This window comes from Rhincodon typus, chromosome 1, assembly GCF_021869965.1.
Source record: "Rhincodon typus isolate 14 chromosome 1, sRhiTyp1.1, whole genome shotgun sequence".
Classification (NCBI taxonomy): domain Eukaryota; kingdom Metazoa; phylum Chordata; class Chondrichthyes; order Orectolobiformes; family Rhincodontidae; genus Rhincodon; species Rhincodon typus.
The window spans coordinates 132,429,969-132,450,637 of NC_063332.1; the positions used below are offsets into that span (position 1 = coordinate 132,429,969).

The 20,669-nt window shown below is 40.2% G+C and overlaps 1 protein-coding gene across 3 annotated transcripts in view; it reads right to left on the reverse strand.

Moving 5' to 3' along the window:
- prmt9 (protein arginine methyltransferase 9) overlaps window positions 1–20,669 on the reverse strand; it is a 104,199-nt gene that overhangs the window by 2,737 nt on the left and 80,793 nt on the right. For 2 of the 3 annotated variants that reach the window (XM_020535125.2, XM_048597347.1), the window contains 4 exons: window positions 18,990–19,096; window positions 12,164–12,356; window positions 10,131–10,314; window positions 6,387–7,116 (listed from right to left, as the gene is read on the reverse strand). In XM_020535125.2, the coding sequence (XP_020390714.1) occupies window positions 6,387–7,116; window positions 10,131–10,314; window positions 12,164–12,356; window positions 18,990–19,096 (1,214 nt within the window). The remainder of the gene's footprint in view (window positions 1–6,386; window positions 7,117–10,130; window positions 10,315–12,163; window positions 12,357–18,989; window positions 19,097–20,669) is intronic. The other variant, XM_048597349.1, reaches the window with a different exon arrangement.

Consider the following 20,669-nt stretch of genomic DNA (forward strand, 5'->3'; position numbering starts at 1 on the left):
TCTTCGAAAGATCATTGGAACACATCAAATTAGTTTGTGCTGAGCACTATCTTATATGTTTCGGAGCCAGAACTAAGACGGATTTAAAAAGAAAACATGAATTTTCATAAAACAAAATCTGTGAATGCTACAAATCTGAAATCAAAACAAAGAATGAGAAAAAACTCAACAGGTCTTGCAGCATCTGTGCAGAGGGAAACAGAGTTAATGTTTTGAGTCCTGAAAAAGTCACATTAGACTGAAAATGTTAACTCTGTTTCTGTCCACAGATGCCACCAGACCAGCTGAGTTTCTCCAGTACTGTTTTTATAATTTACATAACATCTTCAGTGTTATAAAGCTTCCCAAAGCACTTCAAAAAAGCATAATCAAAATACCGGATACTGAGCCAGAGGAGAGATGAAAAATCACGCAAACAAGTTGGTTTTGAGGAGATTATTTGAGAAGGACACTTAAGGCAGATAACTTCAGAGTGCGGGCTTTACACTGTTGAAAGCACAAATGGAAATTACAAGAGTTAGAGGAATAGATGGGGATTGCAGAGTTGAAAGAACTTATAGACATAGGGAGAAATGGGACCACGGACAATTTAAACAAAATGCATGAAAATTTAAATTTAAGTATTGGGCGAGTAGCAGTCAATGTAGAACAATGTAAGAAATGAGGGATAGGTTAGCAGACTTAATGTAGCAGATACAGGCAGAGGAGTTTTGAATGAACGGAATTCTCTGAAGAATGGAAGATGAGAGGTTGGTCAGGAGAGAACTGTAATAATCTAGTCTGATTATGGTAAAGAGGGAGATGAGGGTTTCAGCAGCAGATAGCTAAGGAAGAGGTGGACAATCGTACAGAGGAGTAAATAAGCAGTCTTTGCAACAAACAGAGCATAAGATATATACTTTGTAGCAAGTGCCACATTATATGGCTTAGGCTTAACCATAAAAACATTTTAAAGAAGAAAAATTGGGTATCAAGTTAAATAAAGGAACGATCAGAGGAATTTAGTATTCTTCCTGATACTGTTGTGTGTACATTTAATTTGAAAGCTTCTGTCTATAATGTAACAAAATAATGTACTTCCAAAGCCTTCCCTGTATCAGAAATTTATAACGTTTTTAAGTTTTACAGAATGTAATTATAAAGATAATATTTATGTAAATTAGAATTAATATTATGACCTTATTTAGAAAAAAAATGGACTTTTTAGGGATAGTCAGCTGGCTTGGTGTGGGGCAGATCTTGCCTCACAAATTTGAATGAGTTCTTTGAGGAAGTGATGAAGATGATTGATTAGGATACAGAGGTACAGTAGAAAAATATACAAGAATGTTTAAGAGCTGCAGTCCTTGTCTTCACACGTAATATGCAACAGCTCTCAGCCTACTTGATCATTTTCTTTTACTAGCTCACTCCATCTCTAAAACCACCCTCTAGAAGAGGATGCCCAATCAACTTTCCTTTAGCACTGGCAATCCAGTCCTGGAATCTTAAAAAGAAGTTTGAATTGTACTCATGATTGTTATCCATTTGTTGTTCGGTTTGGAAATTAAGAATACCACCCTGAGAATTAGGAAGGGCTGTTTTTAATGGTTTTTCTTAACTGATGCAGTGCACTTACACAGCTGACTTACAGTGAAATTGCAAACATCTCTGGAGATTGGTTGAAAAAGAAGTGCTGTTTCACAGCTGACCTTGGGAGACCTAACATTGGAATTGCACATGGCAGCTGGGAGAGATCAGTGATGATTTCAGAGCCTGATCAACTAAGTATTTGATTTTAAGACTTATAAAACTTATAAATTTTAATTCTTTTGTAAATCTATAATAGTGAGTATGTTGAGGTTTTTTTTAATCTTTTACTGAGATTTGTCTCTTGATTTAATTTTAATATGAAAGATAGGTATTACGTTTTCCCAGTGCAGTGTTTTTAAGCAGTAACACTGGTACTGCCACAGTATCAAGGGTTTGGATGGACAGAAATTTATCAAGTGTGTACAAGAAAATTTTCTTATTTAACATGTGGATGTATTGACTGGAGAAGGAGCAAATCTTGACGAATTCTTGGGAAGTAAGGCAGGACAAGCCTATTGAGTTTTTGAGCAAAGTGTGTTGTGTTTGTTTTTCGGTTATTTTCTGGGTCTGTAGATTGTTAAAGGAGCAGAGGCAGCTTTTAGTAGAGTGATGAGCTCCTCTTCTCGGATGTGGGAGATCAGGAAGCATTTCAATGTTCTTGAACACTACATCTGCAGGAATTGTATTTGATTGCAAATCCTGTCAGATCACAAGAATCGGCAATTAGAAGCAGTAAGAAATTTACAGAGACGGGGATTTGACAGATGGCAGTTTCAGGAAGGTAGAAAAGCCACGGATACAGTCACGTAGATGGGTTACCACTAGGAAAGGTAGGAGAGGTAGGCAGGTAGTGCAGGTGTCTCCTGTAGCTAACCCCATCTCAAACAAGAATACTGTTTTGGACACTGCAGGGGCTGATGGCCTCTCAGGGGAATATAGCACTGACAGCCAGGTTTCTGGTACCCTGACGTCTCTACTGTAAAGACAGGTATATCAGATTCCGAGCAATCGATTGTGATAGGGGACTCTCTATTCTGGGGCACTAACAGATGTTTCTGCAGCCATCAGCAAGACATCAGAATGGTGTGTTGCCTCCCTGGTGCCAGCGTCAAGGATGTCTCGGAGTGGGTGCAGGACATTCAGGAAGAGAGTGACCAGCAGAAGGTCGTTGTATACATGGGTACCAACAACATAGGTAGAGAAACGGACAAGGTTCTGCAGAGAGAATATAAGAACTTAGGCAGGAGGTTTAAAAGTAGGTCCTCGAAGGTAGTAATATCTGGATTATTCCCACTGCCATGTGCTAGTGAGACTAGGAATAGGAGGATAGGGCAGATGACTGCATGGCTAAGGAGCTGGTGTAAGGGGCATGGATTCATATTTTTCGATCATTGGGATCTCTTCTGGGGTAGAAGTGACCTGTACAAGGAGGACAGGTTGCACCCAAATTGGAAGGGGACCAATATCCTGGTAGGGAGATTTACTAGTGCTACTCAGGAGATTTTAACTAGTTGGGGGGTTGTCAAGAAATAGTGAGAAGAGAGAGAGATAAGGCGGAGGCTGATACAGTAGGTAAGGGGAGCAAGTTAAATAGTAAAGGCAGGCAAGAGCACGGCAAGCAAATGACATAAGACAGACAAATTAAACTGCATTTACTTCAATGCAAGAGGCCTGACAGGTAAAGCAGATGAACTTAGGACATGATTGGGAACATGGAACTGGGATATCATAGCTGTTGTAGAAATGTGACAGGGAGGGGCAAGACTAGCAGCATATTGTTCCATTGTATAGATGCAAAGGAAGGGTAGAAAGGTGGGGTGGGCCAGAGAGGAGGAGGAGTGGCGTTTTAGTTAAGGATAACATTACAGCTGTACTTGGGGAGGATACTCCTGGGAAAACATCTTGTGAAGTTAAACCAGTTGACTCAGAAATAAAGGGATGATCACCTTATTGGGATTGTACTGTAGCCTTCCCATCAGTCAACAGGAAATTGAGAAACAAATATTGAAAGAGATCTCAGATATCTTCAAGAATAATAGGATTGTGATGGTAGGGGATTTTAACTTTCCAAACATAAACTGGGACTGCCACAGTATTAGGGGTTTGGATGGAGAGAAACTTATCAAGTGTGTACAAGAAAATTTTCTTATTTAATATGTGGATGTACTGACTGCAGGAGGAGCAAATCTTGACCTACTCTTGGGAAGTAAGGCAGGACAAGCAACTGAGGTGTCACTCTGGGGCAAGTAATCATAATTCAAAGGGTTTTTAAATTGTTGCAGAAAAGGATAGACTTGGTCTAAAAATTAAAGTTCCAAATTGGAGTAAAGCTAATTTTTACAGTATTAGGCTGGAACTTTCAAAAGTTGATTGAGGGAGGCTCTTCACAGGTAATGGGATGGTTGAAAAGTGGGAGGCCTTCAGAAATGAAATAACGAGTTCAAAGACAGTTATGTTCCTGTTAGTGCAAAGGGCAAGGCTGGTAGATGTAAGGAATGCTAGATGACTAGAAAAATTGAGGATCTGGTCAAGAAAAAGGAGGCATATGTCAGGTATAGACAGCTGGGATTAAGTGATTCCCTAAAGGAGTATAAGGGCAGTAGGAGTATACTTAAGAGGGAAATCAAAAGGGCAAAAAAAGGGACATGAGATAACTTTGGCAAATAGGGTTAAGGAGAATCCAAAGAGATTCTACACATACATTAAGAGCAACAGAGTAACTATGGAGAGAATAGGGCCCCTTAAAGATCAACGAGGCCATCTGTGTGGAACCACGAGAGACGGGTGAGATACTAAACAAATATTTCGTGTTATTATTTACTATGGAGAAAGACCTGGAACTTGGGGAAATAAATAGTGATGTCTTGAAAAGAGTGCATATTATGGAAGAGGTGGTGCTGGAGGTCTTAAAATGCATAACGGTAGATAAATCCCCAGGACCTGATAAGGTTTATCCCAGAACTTTGTGGGAAGCCAGGGAAGAGATTGTTAAGCCAATTACTGAGATATTTGCATCATCGACAGCCATGGGTGAAGTGCCAGAAGACTGGAGGCTGGCTAACGTGGTGCCATTACTTAAGAAAGGTGGTAAGGAGAAGTCTGGGAACTATAGACCGGTGAGACTGATGTCAGTGGTGGGTAAGTTGTTGGAGGGAATTCTGAGGGACAGATTTACACGCATTTGGAAAGGCAAGGACTGATTAGTGATAGTCAATATGGCTTTCTGCATGGGAAATAGTGTCTGACTAACTTGATGGCATTTTTTGAAGAGGTGACAAGAGAAAATTGATGAAAGCAGAATGGTAGATATTGTCTGTTTGGACTTCAGCAAGGCAATCAACAAGGTTCCACATGGTCGACTGGTTAGCAAGATTAGATCATATGGAATCTAGGGGAAGCTAGCCAATTGGATACAAAATTGGCTTCTAGGTATGAGAGAGGGTGGTGGTAGTAGAGGGCTGTTTTTCAGACTGGAGGCCTATGACCAGAGGTGTACTGCAAGGATGGGTGCTGGGTCCACTGCTTTTCATCATTTACATAAATAATTTGGACGCGAATATTAGAGGTATAGTCAGTAAGATTGCAGATGTCACCAAAATTGGCGGTGTAGTGTAGTGTGAAGAAAGTCATCTCAGAGTACAATGGGATCTTGATCAGATAGTCCAAAGGGCCAAGGAGTGGCAGATGGAGTTTAATTTAGATAAATCTGAGATGTTGCATTTTGGTAAGGTAAACCAGAGCAGGACATATACAGTTAATGGCAGGGCCCTGGGGAGTGTTGCCGAACGAAGAGACCTAGCAGTGTAGGCGCGTAGTTCCTTGAAAGTGGTGTCGCAGGTAGACAAGGTAGTGAAGGTTTTTGGTACCTTTGTCTTTACTGGTCAATGCATTGAGTATAGAAGTTGGGGTATCGTGTTGCGCCTGTACAGGACATTGGTGAGGCCACTTTTAGAATACTGCACTCAATTCTGGTCTCTCTGTTATGTGAAAGACGTTGTTAAATTTGAAAGGGTCCAGAAAAGATTTACAAGGATGTCGCTGGGACTGGAGGATTTGATCTATAGGGAGAGGCTGAATAAGCTGGGGCTTTTTTCCCCTGGAGTGTCGGAGGCTGAAGGGTGACCTTACACACATTTATAAAATCATGGGGGGCATGGATAGGGTGAACAGCCAAGGCCTTTTTCCCAGGGTAGGGGAGTTTAAAACTAGAGGGCACAGGTTTAAGGTGAAAGGGGTAAGACTTAAAAGAGACCTGAGGGACAACGTTTTCACGCAGAAGGTGGGGCGTGTATCAAACAAAATGCCAGAAGCCAGAGCAAATGTGGGGACAGGTACAATTACAACATTTAAAAGACATCTGAATGAGTACATAAATAGGAAGGGTTTAGAGGGATATGAGCCAAATACTGACAAATGGGACTAGCTCAGTTCAGGTTATCTGGTCGGTACTGATGATTTGGACCGAAGTGTCTGTTTCCATGCTGTACATCGCTATGACTTTAACATATAGAGTTTCGTTAGTGACTTTTGGTTAGTAAAATTTACAATTTAAGTAAATGAATGGGAACATTGATTAAAAAACTGCATCTCCCCTCACTCATTTCAGGCTTTATAGTGCTCAAAAACATAACCCAGAAGAACAAAAGCTCAAACATCCCCACTGCATCTATGAAATTTTACAGATCAGATCAAACATGAGTTACCTATTGACTCTTATTCCCTCTCACATTGTTGCTGGAACAGTGACTTTCCTGTTTTAATCAGATTTATGGTTTGGTTGTATTTTATAAACAATTAAAGAAAATCTGACATACCTAGCTAAAGCTGCTTTCTCCACCAAACCTTGTCGTATGAGTCCACATATCTCTATAGCATCAAGAATAATTACACTCCACAATTTGCCCGACTGAGGTCTTTGTAATAGTGTAGAGTCATCGTCCAGATAATTATGCCAAAACTCCAACAGATCTTTTGAAATCTCATTAGATTCTGCTAGAGCACATAATGCGGCCTGCTGCTGAATCTTTTCTAAAGAGCTGAAAACTTTAACAGCTCTTAACTTGGCAGCAATCAGAGGCAAAATGGAAAAACCCTCCGAAACATCCAACACACACAATATGTCAGAGGTTAGATCTGAACAGCTTTGACCATTAGAATTTTCACAATTCATATCTGTACTCTGGTCATCCATTGTTTGTGAAAAGCAGACTCCATCATCCATTGATGTTAATGTAGACAATATATTGTCCAAGGCAGACTTGAAATGCTCATTGTATTGTGTGTTATTGAGACGAGCTATTTCTGAAGATTCAAGCATACACTGTAGAAAGTTCGATTTAGGTTCACTTGAGGTCTGAAGGTTGGCCAAAGCATCACAAAGTTCAGCTTCACTGGCAAGACTGTTACTCATCTGATCACTTATGATATTCACTTCAATTTCCATCTTGAGTTCATGGCTCAATATGGCAACGCTGTGAAAAACCAGGTATGAGTTCTTGCAGGAAACATCAACGATTAGAGTATTACCAGGTTTTACAGTCTGGCCTAAAACAAGAAGAAAACAATGACTTTAAAAAGAAACAATGTTCATGTCTTAATAGAACATATATGCAACATGAATTTGGAGCAGGAATAGACCACTCTTCCCTTTGAACCCGCTCTGCCATTCAATAAGGTCATGGTTGATCTGATTACTCCATACTCCTGCCTACCCAAGATAACCTTTCACTGTCTTGCTAGTCAAGAGTCTATCTAGTCCTGCCTTAAAATTATTCAAGAATTCTGCTTCCATAGCCTTTTCAAGTACAGCATCCCAAAAAATTCATTACGGAGAGAAAAAAAAATTAGTCCTTATCTGTCTCAAATACTTGATCCTTCATTTTGAAACAGTGACATCTATCTCTACATTCTCCTTAAAAATAAGTGTTATCTTTTCCACATCTACCCTGTTGGGACCTCTCTGGATCATAAATATGTTTCAATCAAAGTCACCCTGAACTCTTCTAAACTCCAGCAAATACATACCTAGCCTATTTAACCTTTCCTCATCCAAACTTGATTGAGTTTTTTGAAGAAGTAACCAAAAACACTGATGAGGGCAGAGCAGTAGACGTTGATTACATGGACTTTAGTAAGCCTTTGACAGGGTTCTTTATAGTAGATTAATTAGTAAAGTTAGATCACATGAGATTCAATGTGACATTGCCAACTGAATACAAAATTGGCTTGATGGTAGGAGACATAGGGTAGCAGTGGAGGGCTGTTTTCGGATTGGAGGCCGGCGACCAGCAGTGTCCCATAGGGATCGGTGCTGGGTCCACTTTTGTTTGTCATTTACATGAACAATTTGAATGAGAATGTAGGAGGCATGATTAGTCAGTTTGCAGATGACACCAAAATGGGTGGTATAATGGAACAGTGAAGAAGGTTTTCTACGTTTACAAAGAAATCTTGATCAACTGGGTCAGTGGGCTAACAGGTGGCAAATGGAGTTTAATTCGGATAAATGTGAGGTATTGCATTTTAGTAAAACAAACAAAAGCAAGACTTATACCATTAACAGTAGGGGCCTGGGTAGTGTTGTAGAGCAGAGACCTAGGGGTTCAGATATATAATTCTTCATAATTTGCATCACATGTAGACAGGGTGGTTAAGGCAGTGTTTACCATGCTTGTTTTCATTGCTCAGACCTTTCGGTATAGGAGTTGGGACGTCAATGTTGAGGTTGGATAGGATGTTGGTGAGGCCTCTCCTAGAGCACTACATGCAGTTCTGGTCTCCCTGTTCCCTACTTTAGGAAGGATATTATTCAATTGGAGAAGGTTGAGAAAAGATTTACCAGGATGTTGCTGCAAATGGACAGTTTGAGTTATAAAAATAGGCTGGATAGGCTGGGATATTTTTGACTGCAGTGTAGGAGGCTGAGGGGTGACCTTATTGAGGTTTATAAAATAAAGAGGGGCACAAGTGAGGCAAATAGCAAAGGTCTTTTCCTAAGGTGGGGGAGTTCAAAACTAGGGGACATATTTTTAAGGTGAGAGGAGTAAGATTTAAAAAGGACACGAGGGGCCACGTTTTTACACAGAGTGGTTCATATGTGGAATGAACTGCCAGAGGAAGTGGTGGATGCAGGTACAGTTACATTTAAAAGGCATTTGGATAAGTACATGAATAGAAAAGGTTTGAAGGAACATGGGCCAAACACAGGCAAGTAGGACTAGTTTAGTTTGGGAACATGGTCAGTGTGGGCTAGTTGGACCGTAGAGTCTGTTTCCATGTAGTATGACTCTATGACTCATAAAACAACCTACTCATTCCATTTAATCTAGTAAACCTTCTCTTCATTTTCAATGTAATTCCATCCTTCCTAAATAGAGATTGTACACTATGCTCCAGAAGTGCAATCACCATGTCCTGTGTAACAGGAGTTGTAATTGTACCAGCCTCCACCACTTCCTCTGGCAGCTCATTCTATACATGCCACACTCTGTGTGGAAAAAATTGACTCTTAGGTCCCTTTTAAATCTTTCCCCCTCACCTTAAACCTATGCCCTCTAGTTTTGGACTCCCCTACCCTGGGGAAACGACCTCTTTACTAATAGTTTGTAGCATCTTTTCTATGACAGATATTAGCTAACTGGGCTGTAGTTTCATCCCAGGGCTCACTGGCCTACATTAAATTCCAGGCATTTCCAGGATTGGGAGTCAAAATCCCACTCCTGTATGTAAAAGGCTGCCCTAACCTTCCTTCCCAACCCTCAACTTTCTAATAACAAACATCTTGTGCTTCTCTGACTTTCTTCATCCAACTTTTGGCAGCCACTCTTTTTGCTGGGTAAATCCTGAGCCCTGGAATTTTGTCCCAAACCCCTCTGCCTCTCTGTTCTCCAGAAAGCCCAACTCTTTGAACAAGTTTTTGATTACCTATTCTAATATATTTTTATCTGACTTGTAGCCATTTTTGTCTAATAACTCTGCTGTAACATGCTTTAAGATATCTCACTACATTAAAGATGTTACATAAATATGCACTGTTATTATATATCAGGGCTAGATACCTAAAAAGCTGTTTGTTTCATTCCATAGCTAACATAAAAGCAATAGGCTTCATTTCTAATTTGAAAAATAAACTTTCAACAAACAGATTCTGAAACTTACAACACCGGAGGCTATTCAGTCCATCATGCCTGTACTGGCTGATTGAAAGATATGCCTGATTTACATACCCCAGATATCGATAATCCTGAAAACTAGCACACTCAAGTACTTGAATGTTTCAAATGGCATCTCAATTCCATTGCCCTTTAAGAAGTGCAGCTCAGACCTTAAAAAACACGCGTGAAAAAAACTTGTATTCTTTTCCTCCTCTAGTTCTTTTTTCAAATATTTTAATCAATGATCTCTGTTTATGAACCAATTTATCAGGAGAGAATTTCACCCTTCCTGCTCAATCAAAATTCTCTAGTTTTGAACATTTGTAAATAGCAAAGATTTATAATTCAACAAAGATTTTAGTTCAAATTAATGGCAACTTTACCTTTTCATTATATCACACTTACCAAGCCCACCCTGTACAGGATACACAGCCTGTTCCCAGCAGGTCTCTTCATCTGGGCCAGTGGAGAGATTTGTATCTTCATCTAACTGCAGAACAAACCAGGCTACAATAGCATCCAGCACACCCTCCTTAACTACTGGCAAACAAAGTCGACAAGGTTTCCTGGTGGACAATTCCTCCAATTCCTAACACAATGCATGAAAATTATGGTCACAAACTGCTGCAGACTTCATAGCATATCATGTACAGTATTTTCAAAAAAATTATAAATGACCTTTAAAGGTCTTTTAAAATTATGTTCAAGTAAGGAGAGCTTTTTTAAAAACTGACAAAATTATTCACAGAGAAAAACAGAAATTCCTGGACAAACTGAGCAGATCTGGCAGCATCTGTGGAGAGAAAGCAGAATTAACATGTCAAGAACTTCCACTAAACTCAAAACTCTGCTTTCTCTCCACAGATGCTGCCAGACCTGTTGAATTTCTCCAATTTTTGTTTTTGTTTCAGATTTCTAGTATTTGCAGTTCTTTATTATATAAAATTATTCATAGGTCGAGTTTCAATTTAGTGAAGCAGCACAGAAGTAGACCTTTTTGTGCTTATTCTAGAAAATTTCTTAGCATTGACAGTGATGAGCATTAAAGAATAAAATACTAGCAACATACTTTCGAGGGTACCTGCCTTTTTCAAGACTTATTGGAAGCTTACACATGTGCAATCCAGAATTTTCTAATCATAATGCTCAGATAGCTTAAATGGAGTTGCACTGAAGCTCCAATAAGTGCAAAGACATTGGTTTGGATTTTGTGTCCCCTCCAGCCACGGTATGTCTCTGGCCAAATGAGGGGAATCCGTGTAAAATATGTTTGATGGCTAGTCCACTGATCTCCTACCAACTCCTGAATTTGCTCTCATAATGGTGGGGTTGACAGCCACCAAAGTCAGCTGACCATCAACCATATGCAAATAAATAAGTAAGGGTCTACTGACAGCAGTCAAGTAGAAATGGGTAGACTGTCTTTTCAAAAGGAAATTTATAACAGCAGGAAAGGAGTTAGCATCTTTGAGGGCCACCTGCTCAGAAGACACCAATTCCTTCCATTCCATCTGCACTGCAAACACTCACCCCCCCACCCGTCTCCCCAGCCGCCACCACCTGACCTCCCTCCCGAGGATGTCTGATCCCTCCACACCAAATACCTCAGACCGACCTCACTCAAGGATCCAATGGGGCCATTTTCAATGGGCTCGCGTGCACACACAACAGTGCCCGTTACCTAGCTCTGACTCTCTGATTGGCTGGCAGCTCTCATGGGCAGGACTTCCTCCCACTAAGGGGCAGAGACCACTCTGCATTTGTTAACATCGCTCACAATGAAATTTTTAATTGTCAGTTGACCTTCTAATCAGGAGGTGGGAGCAGTACAACCTCAGTAAAGCTCAGAACTTGTCTGTTCAATCAATACATGATGATGTGTTACTTGACTAGAACCCTCTTAACACCTGAAATATTTATTCTTCATACCACATTGTCTGTCCAACAGAAATGTTCACATGTTAAACTTGTCCCAATATATAAGCTCATATCCTTAAACTAGTTATCAAACAGAGCGCAAATTGGGATAATACTGCAACGGCCAGGCTCTGACTCACATGCCCTTCGGTTGCAGGAACCCAGTGACTTTCGCATGGATCAGTGAAGTTACCCAATTGTTTCAAAACAAATTTAGGTATACAGCACCTTTGACCAGATAATTAGATCACCCTGGGTGACAAATTTATTGTGTAACAATGTTGACGTTAACAAGAGTACTAAAGAACAGTAGAACGTTGCATATTCATATCCCATGCCCAATTCTGCACAGACAATCTACTGTAATGCTCTGAACGCTTGGGAAAATTAGAAAACAGTTGGCACAATCATGAAAAAAAAAATGAAGTTTGTCTCATTTGCAATACCAAGCAATTAGTATCAAGCAGGCTTCAAACTTCGAATTTTTTTTGAATATGCCATCATGGAATTATTTCTCATACCTGTGGATTATTGAAATCAATGGTCATAGCCTGAAAGTGGTCAGTCAATGGCGTGTATCCACCAGGAACCTGCCTCATCCTCTCAGTGGTGTACGGTTCAGATGCATCATCAATACAGGATTCATTGCTAACAGGGCTGTACCATGTTATTGTTTCATTCAAATGCAATCCACCAGTCTCGTTGAAGCAAACTCTGCCAAACAGGCCATCAAGAACAAACTTATGTCAAATTCGCTCTGATCTTTCTGCAAATATTTTGCATTAATATTGCTTTATAGCACGTGTGTAGTTTTAAATTCCTTTCGTCCTGTGAGAACTACAACTATAACACCAGTCTAAAGCAACATTTTTTTTTAAAAAGTGTTTTTATTTCAAATAAGGCAAGTAATTTGGTGCAGAAAAAATTCTGAAGGCCATATATAGTTGCAATAACTGCCAGGAGGATACATCTCTCCTTTGCACCAACTGTTCTCTTGCTGCATTCTCCATGCTGATCCTTTGATAGTGGGTGTTTTACATGACAACATTTATTTAATTGCTCCATATAGAGCGGGCATTCTCTCTTTGTATGCCAATGTTGGAAAACTAGGAACGAATAATCACCTCTGGACTTTCAATCAAAGTTACAGCACACATGAAAAGAATTTTCACAGCAAAACAAATTGCTTGCTTTAACAAAAGAGATTCACATTACTTTAACACTTTTTTTCAACACATTGGAAAATTATATAACAATCCATTTAATAAAGAATACTGGACACTGTTTAACAAAAATGAATATTTACTATTAATTAAATCAGTGAGCCAAAACGCCAAATATTTTAGTAACTTCATTTTAAAATTATCATCATTATGTACATGATTATCTAATAGTTTCAGATATTGGTGTAGTGATATTGCCACTGGACTAGTAATATAGACACCCACATCCCTCTAGGTCCCTCTGGGAACCTAGATTCAAATCCCAACACAGCAGGTGGTGGAATTAGAATTTTATTCAGGGAAGATGGCAGTACAGTGATAACATCATTGGACAACTAATCCAGTCTCATAAACTAACGGTCTGAGGATATGGGTTCAAATTTCACCATGGCAGATGAAATTTGTACTATAAACCATATGTTCACTGGTTGGTAATAGCTGCTAATTTGACTATTAATTTTTAATTACTTTAAATAGCAGAAATATTATACAGATTAAGAACTAACAGACCAGTAAGAAATTAAAAAAAAATTTAAGAACTAAGTAAATAAAGAAAAGATGCTGGATCAGGAGATGTGTTATACCTGCATGATGTGGGAGCTGGCAGAGTCCATTATGATTCATAGTGGCATGTGTAGCAAGTGTTGGTTGCTGGAGGAACTCTGGCTCAAAGTTGATGAGCTGGAGTGTGAGCTTCGAATACTGTGACGTATCAGAGACGGGGAAGACTTACCTGGACACTATTTCAGGAGGCAGTCACACCCCTTAGACTAAATATCTCAGTCTGTGGTCAAGGACAGGAGGGTATGAGTGAGGTAGGTAGAGGGATCCAGGAGGCAGTGCTCCAGGACCCTCACTTGTCCTTGTGCAACAGTTCAAGATTCTTGGTCCCTTTGTGGATGAGAGTGGAGGCTGCAGGCACGATGGGCAAACTGAATACTGCACTGCGGTACAGGGAATCATTCAAGAAAGGGGGAAGAGAAGAGAAATGTATTTGTAATTGGGGAAAGTACCATCAGGGGAACACACATTGTTCTTTGCGGTGAGGATTGAGAGCCCCCAAGGCTGTGTTGCCTGCCTGTTGCCCAGGTTCAGGATATTTCATCTGGGGAAACTTGACGAACTTTGAGAGAAAAGATCTCATTGTCATGGTCCACATAGGTACCAACAATATAGGTAGAATGAGGAAAGAGATTCTGCTGAGGGAATATGAGCAGCTAGGGGCTAAATTAAAATGTGGAAACAAAGTCATGAATTAATTGGTACAGCGTCAATGAGATTAAAGAGGTAAATATGTGGCTCAAAGCTTGGTGTGAGAGAAATGGGTTTGAATTCATGGGACAAAAACAAAGTTGCTGGAAAAGCTCAGCAGGTCTGGCAGCATCTGTGAAGGAGAAAACAGAGTTAACATTTCGGGCTCGGTGACCCTTCCTCAGAACTGAGTTCTGAGTAAGGGTCTTCCAGTTCTGAGGAAGGGTCACCGGACCCGAAATGTTAACTCTGTTTTCTCCTTCACAGATGCTGCCAGACCTGCTGAGCTTTTCCAGAAACTTTGTTTTTGTTTCTGATTTACAGCATCCACAGTTCTCTTGGTTTGAATTCATGGGACATTGGCACCAATACTGGGAAAGGAGGGAGCTCTTGGGATGGGGTTCCCCTGAATATGCTGGGACCAGAGTCCTGGTGAACTGCATAACTAGGGCTTTGGATAAGGCTTTAAACTAATAGATTTGGAGGGGGGGGCAGGGCGCAGGGGTTCCATTGCATGGATAATTTGAAAATCAAAATAAAAGGAGAAGGCAGGAGTGCAAGTTGGTGATGAGTTTGATGATACCAGAGAAGAACAGGAAGGGACAGAATGTGCGAACATCATTTTCCAACAAGGATTCGATAAAAGTAGGATTTTTGATAACAGAACCAACTTAGAAGCTATGCATTTGAATGCACAAAAAATTCAGAATAACACTAATGAGTTAACACAGCAAGTGGAGCTAAATGCGTTTGATTTTGGAGACAACCTCCATGTGGTTGCTGGGTGACCAGGTTTGAGAACTGAATATTGAAGGGTATTCAATGTTTTTGAAGGATAGGCAGAAAGGGAAAGTAGGTGGTGCACTTTTGATAGTGAAGAAAGAATGAGAAATGTTATCAGCACTGAAGATGAAGATGAAGGATCAGTCTGGGTAGAAATAAGAAACAGCAATGGAAAGATGTCCCTGGTGGGAGTCATCTATAGGTCCCCAAACAGTCATCCTGCATTGGGGCACAATATAAATCAGGAAATACTAGAGGCTTATAAGAAAGGTACAGCAATAATCATGGATAATTTTAATATGTATACAGACTGCATTAGTGAAATTGGCAAGGGTAGATTTGCAGAGTTCATCGAATGTATGAGACATTGTTCCTTGGAGCAATATACTGGGGAACCAAACAGACAGCAGGCCATTCGTGATTTAGTATTGTGTAATGTTGTGGGATTATTAAATAATCTCATAATAAAGGATCCTCCAGGAAAGGGTGATCGTAGCATGGTGGAATTCCAAATTCAGTTGCATGGCGAGTAACTGGACACTAGTGTTCTGGAGTTAAACACAATTACACTAGCATAAGGACTTGCAAGACGACTAAAATGTTGGACAGGTGATGAGAAGTGGCAGATGTACAAGGAGATACACAATTTCACCCAACTAAAATGTTTTCTAGAAAGGAAGAAAGATTGTAAGAGGGAGGGAAAAAACATCCATGTTTGCCAAAGAAGTTAAAGATAATTTAAGTTTAAAGCTAAGGCATACCATATTGCAGAAGCAAGTGGCAGGCTAGAAGATTGGGAAACTTTCAAAGATCAACAAGTGTTTGCTAAAAATGAACTATAAAAAGAGCAAAAGTAAATTATGAAAGAAAAACAGCGCAAAACATGAAAACAAATAGCCAAAGCTTCTGTAAGTATACTAAAGGGAAGACAGTAGCTAAAGTTAATGTTGATCTCTTGGAAGATGAGGCTGGGATGTTAACAGTGGGGAATGCAGAAGTGGCAGAGTCACTAAATCAATACTTCACTTTGGTTTGTATGGTGGAGGACACTACCATAGTAAGAAGTAATGCAAAGGCAATAGAAAGGGAGGAACTTAGGCTTTGTGTGTGCAGCTAAGAAATAAGAAGGGAATGGTTACGTTATTGAGGTTAAACTATAGGCCCCCAAACAGTCAACAGGAATTACAGGAAAAATATGCAGGGAGACTTGCAGGATCAATAAGGTTGTCATAGTAAGGGGGGGTTTAATTTTCCTAACATAGACTGGGACTGCTAGAGTGTTAAGGGCTTAGATGGGGTGGAATTTGTTAAATACGTTCAGGAAAGTTTCATCAAGTAGTATATAGAGGGCCCTACTCGGGAAGGGGCAAAACTCCACCCACTCCTGGAAAATACAGCAGGACAGGTGACTGAGGTGACAGTGGGGGAGCACTTTAGAACCAGTTACCATAGTTCTATTAATTTTAAAATAGTTGTGGAGAGGGACCAAACTGGGCCACAGGTTCAAGCTCCAAATTAGGAAAAGGTAAATTTTGATGGAATTAGACAGGAGCTTGCAGGGGTTGATTGGAGCAGTTTGCTTGCAGGCAAAGGGACCTCCAGCAAGTGGGAGGCCTTTAAAAGTGTGATAGCTAGAGTTCAAGGTCTATATGTTCCTGTGAGGGTGAAAGGCAAGATTGGCAGGAGTAGGGAACCCTGGATGACAAGTCATATTGAGGCTTGAGCAGAAAAAAGGAGCCATGGCTCAGGAGCAGGCAGCTGGGATCAAAGATACCTCCAGGGATTCCCAGGGAATATAGGAGTTTACTGAAGAAGGAAATCATGAGAGCGAAAAGGGGGCACGAGATAGCTTTGGCTGAGAAGGTTAGGGCGAATCCAAAGAGATTCTTTAAGTATATTAAAGGAAAAAGTATAAATAGAGATAGAATAGGTACACATATGGAATGAGCTGCCTGCAGATGTCCGAGGCGGGTACATAAACAACATTTAAAAAGCATTTGGACGAATACATGGATAGGAAAGGTTTAGACGGATATGGGCCAAATGTAGGGAAATGGGGCTACTGTTTATGGATGTTTTGGTCGGCATGGACCAGTTTGAGCTGAAGGACCTATCTCTGTACTGTAGCACTCTATGTCTATAATCATTAGGGAAAAAGTAATGAGCAAACTATTAGGATTGAAAACAGACAAGTCCTCAGAGCCCAAATGGTCTGCATCCCAGGGTCTTAAAGGAAGTAGTAACAGAGGTTGTGCATACATTGGTTATAATATTCCAAAATTCCTAGTTGTGGGAAAGGTTCCGGTGGGTTGAAAAAATGCTAATGTAACACTTCAAAAAAGGGAAGGAGGCAGGACATAGGAAACTACAGGCCAGTTAGTTTAATATGTGTCATTGAGAAGCTGCTAGACTCCATTATCAAGGAAGTAGCTACAGGACATTTGAAAATTCAAAGTGCAGTCCATTAGAGTCGGCACGGTTTTATGAAAGGTAAATTACATTTGACTAATTTTGCTAGAGTTCTTTGAAGATGTAACAAGGAATATGGATAATGACGATCCAGAAGATGTAGTATAATTAGACTCCCAGGAGGCATTTGATAAGGTGCCACACAAAAAGTTAATTTGTAGGGTAAGGTCCAATGGTGTTGGGATAATTTATTAACTTTCGGATAGAGGACCACCTAACCAACAGAAAGCAGAGTTGGGATATTGGATCTTTTTCTGGTTTGGAAAACATAACAAGTGGGGGTGCCCAGTATTAATTTATGTCAATGATTTAGATATGGGGATAGAAAGTACAATATCCAAATTTGCAGATGATATCTGTTGCTAAAGAAATAGAGTATATAAGTAGGGAAGTGTTGCTATAAACTGTTCTGCAGTGTACTGTAACACCTGCACTGTACACAGCAATAATGAAGCCACACCTGGAATATAGCACACAATTTTGGTCCTCTTACTTGAGAAGAGATGTAGTTGTATTTTTAGTTGCAGTTCAGAAGAGGTTCACTCAATTGATTCAAGAGATAAGGGGTTTGTCTTATGACTAGAGATTGAGCAGCTTGGGCCCATAGGCTTGAGCATTTTAAAGAAAGAGAGGAGATCTAATTAAGATATACAAGATGCCAAAAGGGATTGAAAAAGCAGGCATAGAAAGGGTGTTTCCTCATGTGGGACAATGTAGGTCAAGAGGTCATAGTTTTAGGATAAGGGATAGAAGATTTAAAGTAGAGATGAGGAAAAATTACTTGTCTCAAAGGGTCACAAACAAATCTGTGAAATTCACTACCAGACTGCAGTTGATGTTAGGACATTGATTAAACTTAAGGAGAAGATAGATTTTTAATTAGTAACATGTTGAAGGGTTGCAGGGCAGGCAGGAAAATGGACTTTAAGCCAAGATAAAACCAGTCATGATTGTATCACATCGCAGAGCAGGCTTGGCAGGCTCAATTGTCTACTGCTGCTCCTAGTTTTGATAATGATATTGCAATATCTTGCCAGTGGGAAATGATGTAGTGATCAGGAAACACATGCACTACCATTGCAAACAATAATTTTAAATAAAATACATTATATAACAACAGTCTTATCAATAAAGATAACATTATTAGAGAGGTTGACTATTCAACAAGATGTAGTTTTTCACTTTTTCAAACAAGCCTACATAAGTGCTTTTTAAGTAATTCCTCAAGACCACTTGAGCAAAAAGGAAAAATATTTTACAAAGAAGGGAGATCAAGTTATTTTGTATACCGAACCTTTCCTTACCCATGAGTTTCTCAAATCCATGTTAAGATTTGTAGATATCACTTTATCTTAGTTTGACTACAAGGCCTGCAGATTGACATTTACAGAATCTCCTTATGCGATTGTTGTGGAAAACATAAATTACATACTGGTTGAACAGAAAATACCACTGAAGTTAGGATTCAGGGACATGCTTTGTGAATCACACAGCTTTTATTTCACAAAAAACAAACAAAAGGAAAGCTCAAGTTAACATAAATAGACGAACTCAATTACATTATGCAATTATTTCAATATTGCCTCCAAATGAGGTGAATGCACATTATTAAGAAACAAACCTGTGATGTCTGCGGATCTCTTGACACTCCACTGCCATGCCAAACACAACAGCATGCAATGGGATGACACGGCCAAATTCTTCACTGGAACCTTCCTGACTTGTTGGCTGAGAAGTAGAAAAATGAAACACCATATTCCCAAGAAGAAAGTAAAACTAAAAGTGAAAGACTTGGTGCTTACATCTTTAAAACATATTTCTGCAGATTTTCGTCCCAAATATTTGGCAGTTATGAAAACCTCTAAGACTGAATGGTCAGTGAATTAGAACCCTAAACATTGATTCAATTCCAGGCCAACATTTTTTTTGTGTGCGCACGCAGGTGGGGTGGGAAAGGCATCTTACCTGTTGAGAATGAGGAACTTAAGTGAAACAATATTTTTTGGGAGGGAGTGCTTCTAGCACAACCTCTCTGTAATTTGGCACAGATTATTTATCTTGCTGAGAGGGTCCATAAGATTGTCTGAGAAAAGAAACGGAGAAGGGCCTCTCTTTTTTGGGTTGGATTAAAGAATTGTGGTATTAAGAGTTCAAACTGCTCTTATTTTTTATCCAGTACTTACAATATCTATTTAGGAGTGCAAGGGAAGGATTCTATTCTCCAGTAGATATAGTCTCTCACCCTGAAGAAGGCAAAAATAACTACCAATAAAATTCAAACAGTCAGCACTTTCTCTACCTGTCCTGACACCTTCAATGATAACCCCAGGTCCTTCTGAACCTGCACCCCTTTCAGAATTGTACTCTATTTTATACTGCTTCTCCATGTTCTTCTAACCTAAATGAATCCTTCACACGACTTCAAATCAAACTACTGAGAAATGTGTCTTGACATAATTCTACTTTGCTGCCAAATTGCATGTCCCCACTCCCAATACAGACACTTCCTTTTTTTCCAGAGAATTCATATGTGGGTTGGCTACAGGTTTTGGAACTTCCCAAGTATGTAGCAGGGTTACTGGCAAAGTTTCAACCCTGATAGAGAATTAGCAGGCTATATGTTGCTTCCTTGGAGGGTTGACCTGCCTTATACAAGTATCAATTTAGTGAGTATGCCTTGGCAAGTTTACGGTCCTTCTTATCACCATTCTTACTACCTTGGGAGAGACCTTCATCTGAATTTGATAATGAGGGTAAATAATTTGTGGCCACACATTGGTTATTGCATTCGCAGACAGTATCACTAGATCCTGATCTCCATCATTTAACATGACATCTAAAGGGAAGGTACAAACAGGGTTAAGGTTTGGGTGCGGGAGGATAGGGGGAACATTGTGGGGGGGGGGGCGGGGGGGCGGCGCGGGGGGGGGCGGGGGGGGGGGGGGGGGGGGGGGAGCGGTGGGGGGCACGAGAGGAGGGACTAGAGAAGGGGAGAGGGGTCGACAGATGGGGAGACAAGAGAGGGTATGCGAGGGGGGGGGGGGGCACGAGAGGTCTCCTTCCACAAAGGACTGAAGCTGCTCAAACTTCAAACATTTGCTAGAGTCTTGCAGGATCTCAGCGGCATTGAGAAGCTCCCACAACACCGTGTATACATTTTAAAACTTAAGAATAGAGTAGACGTTAATCTCTTACCAGATACTCATCAAACGGCTAACTCCTTTCGCTGCAGGGAATTCACTGGAATTCTACAGGTAAACAGGACACAAAAGCAAAGGGAAACAAACAAACACCTCTCCTC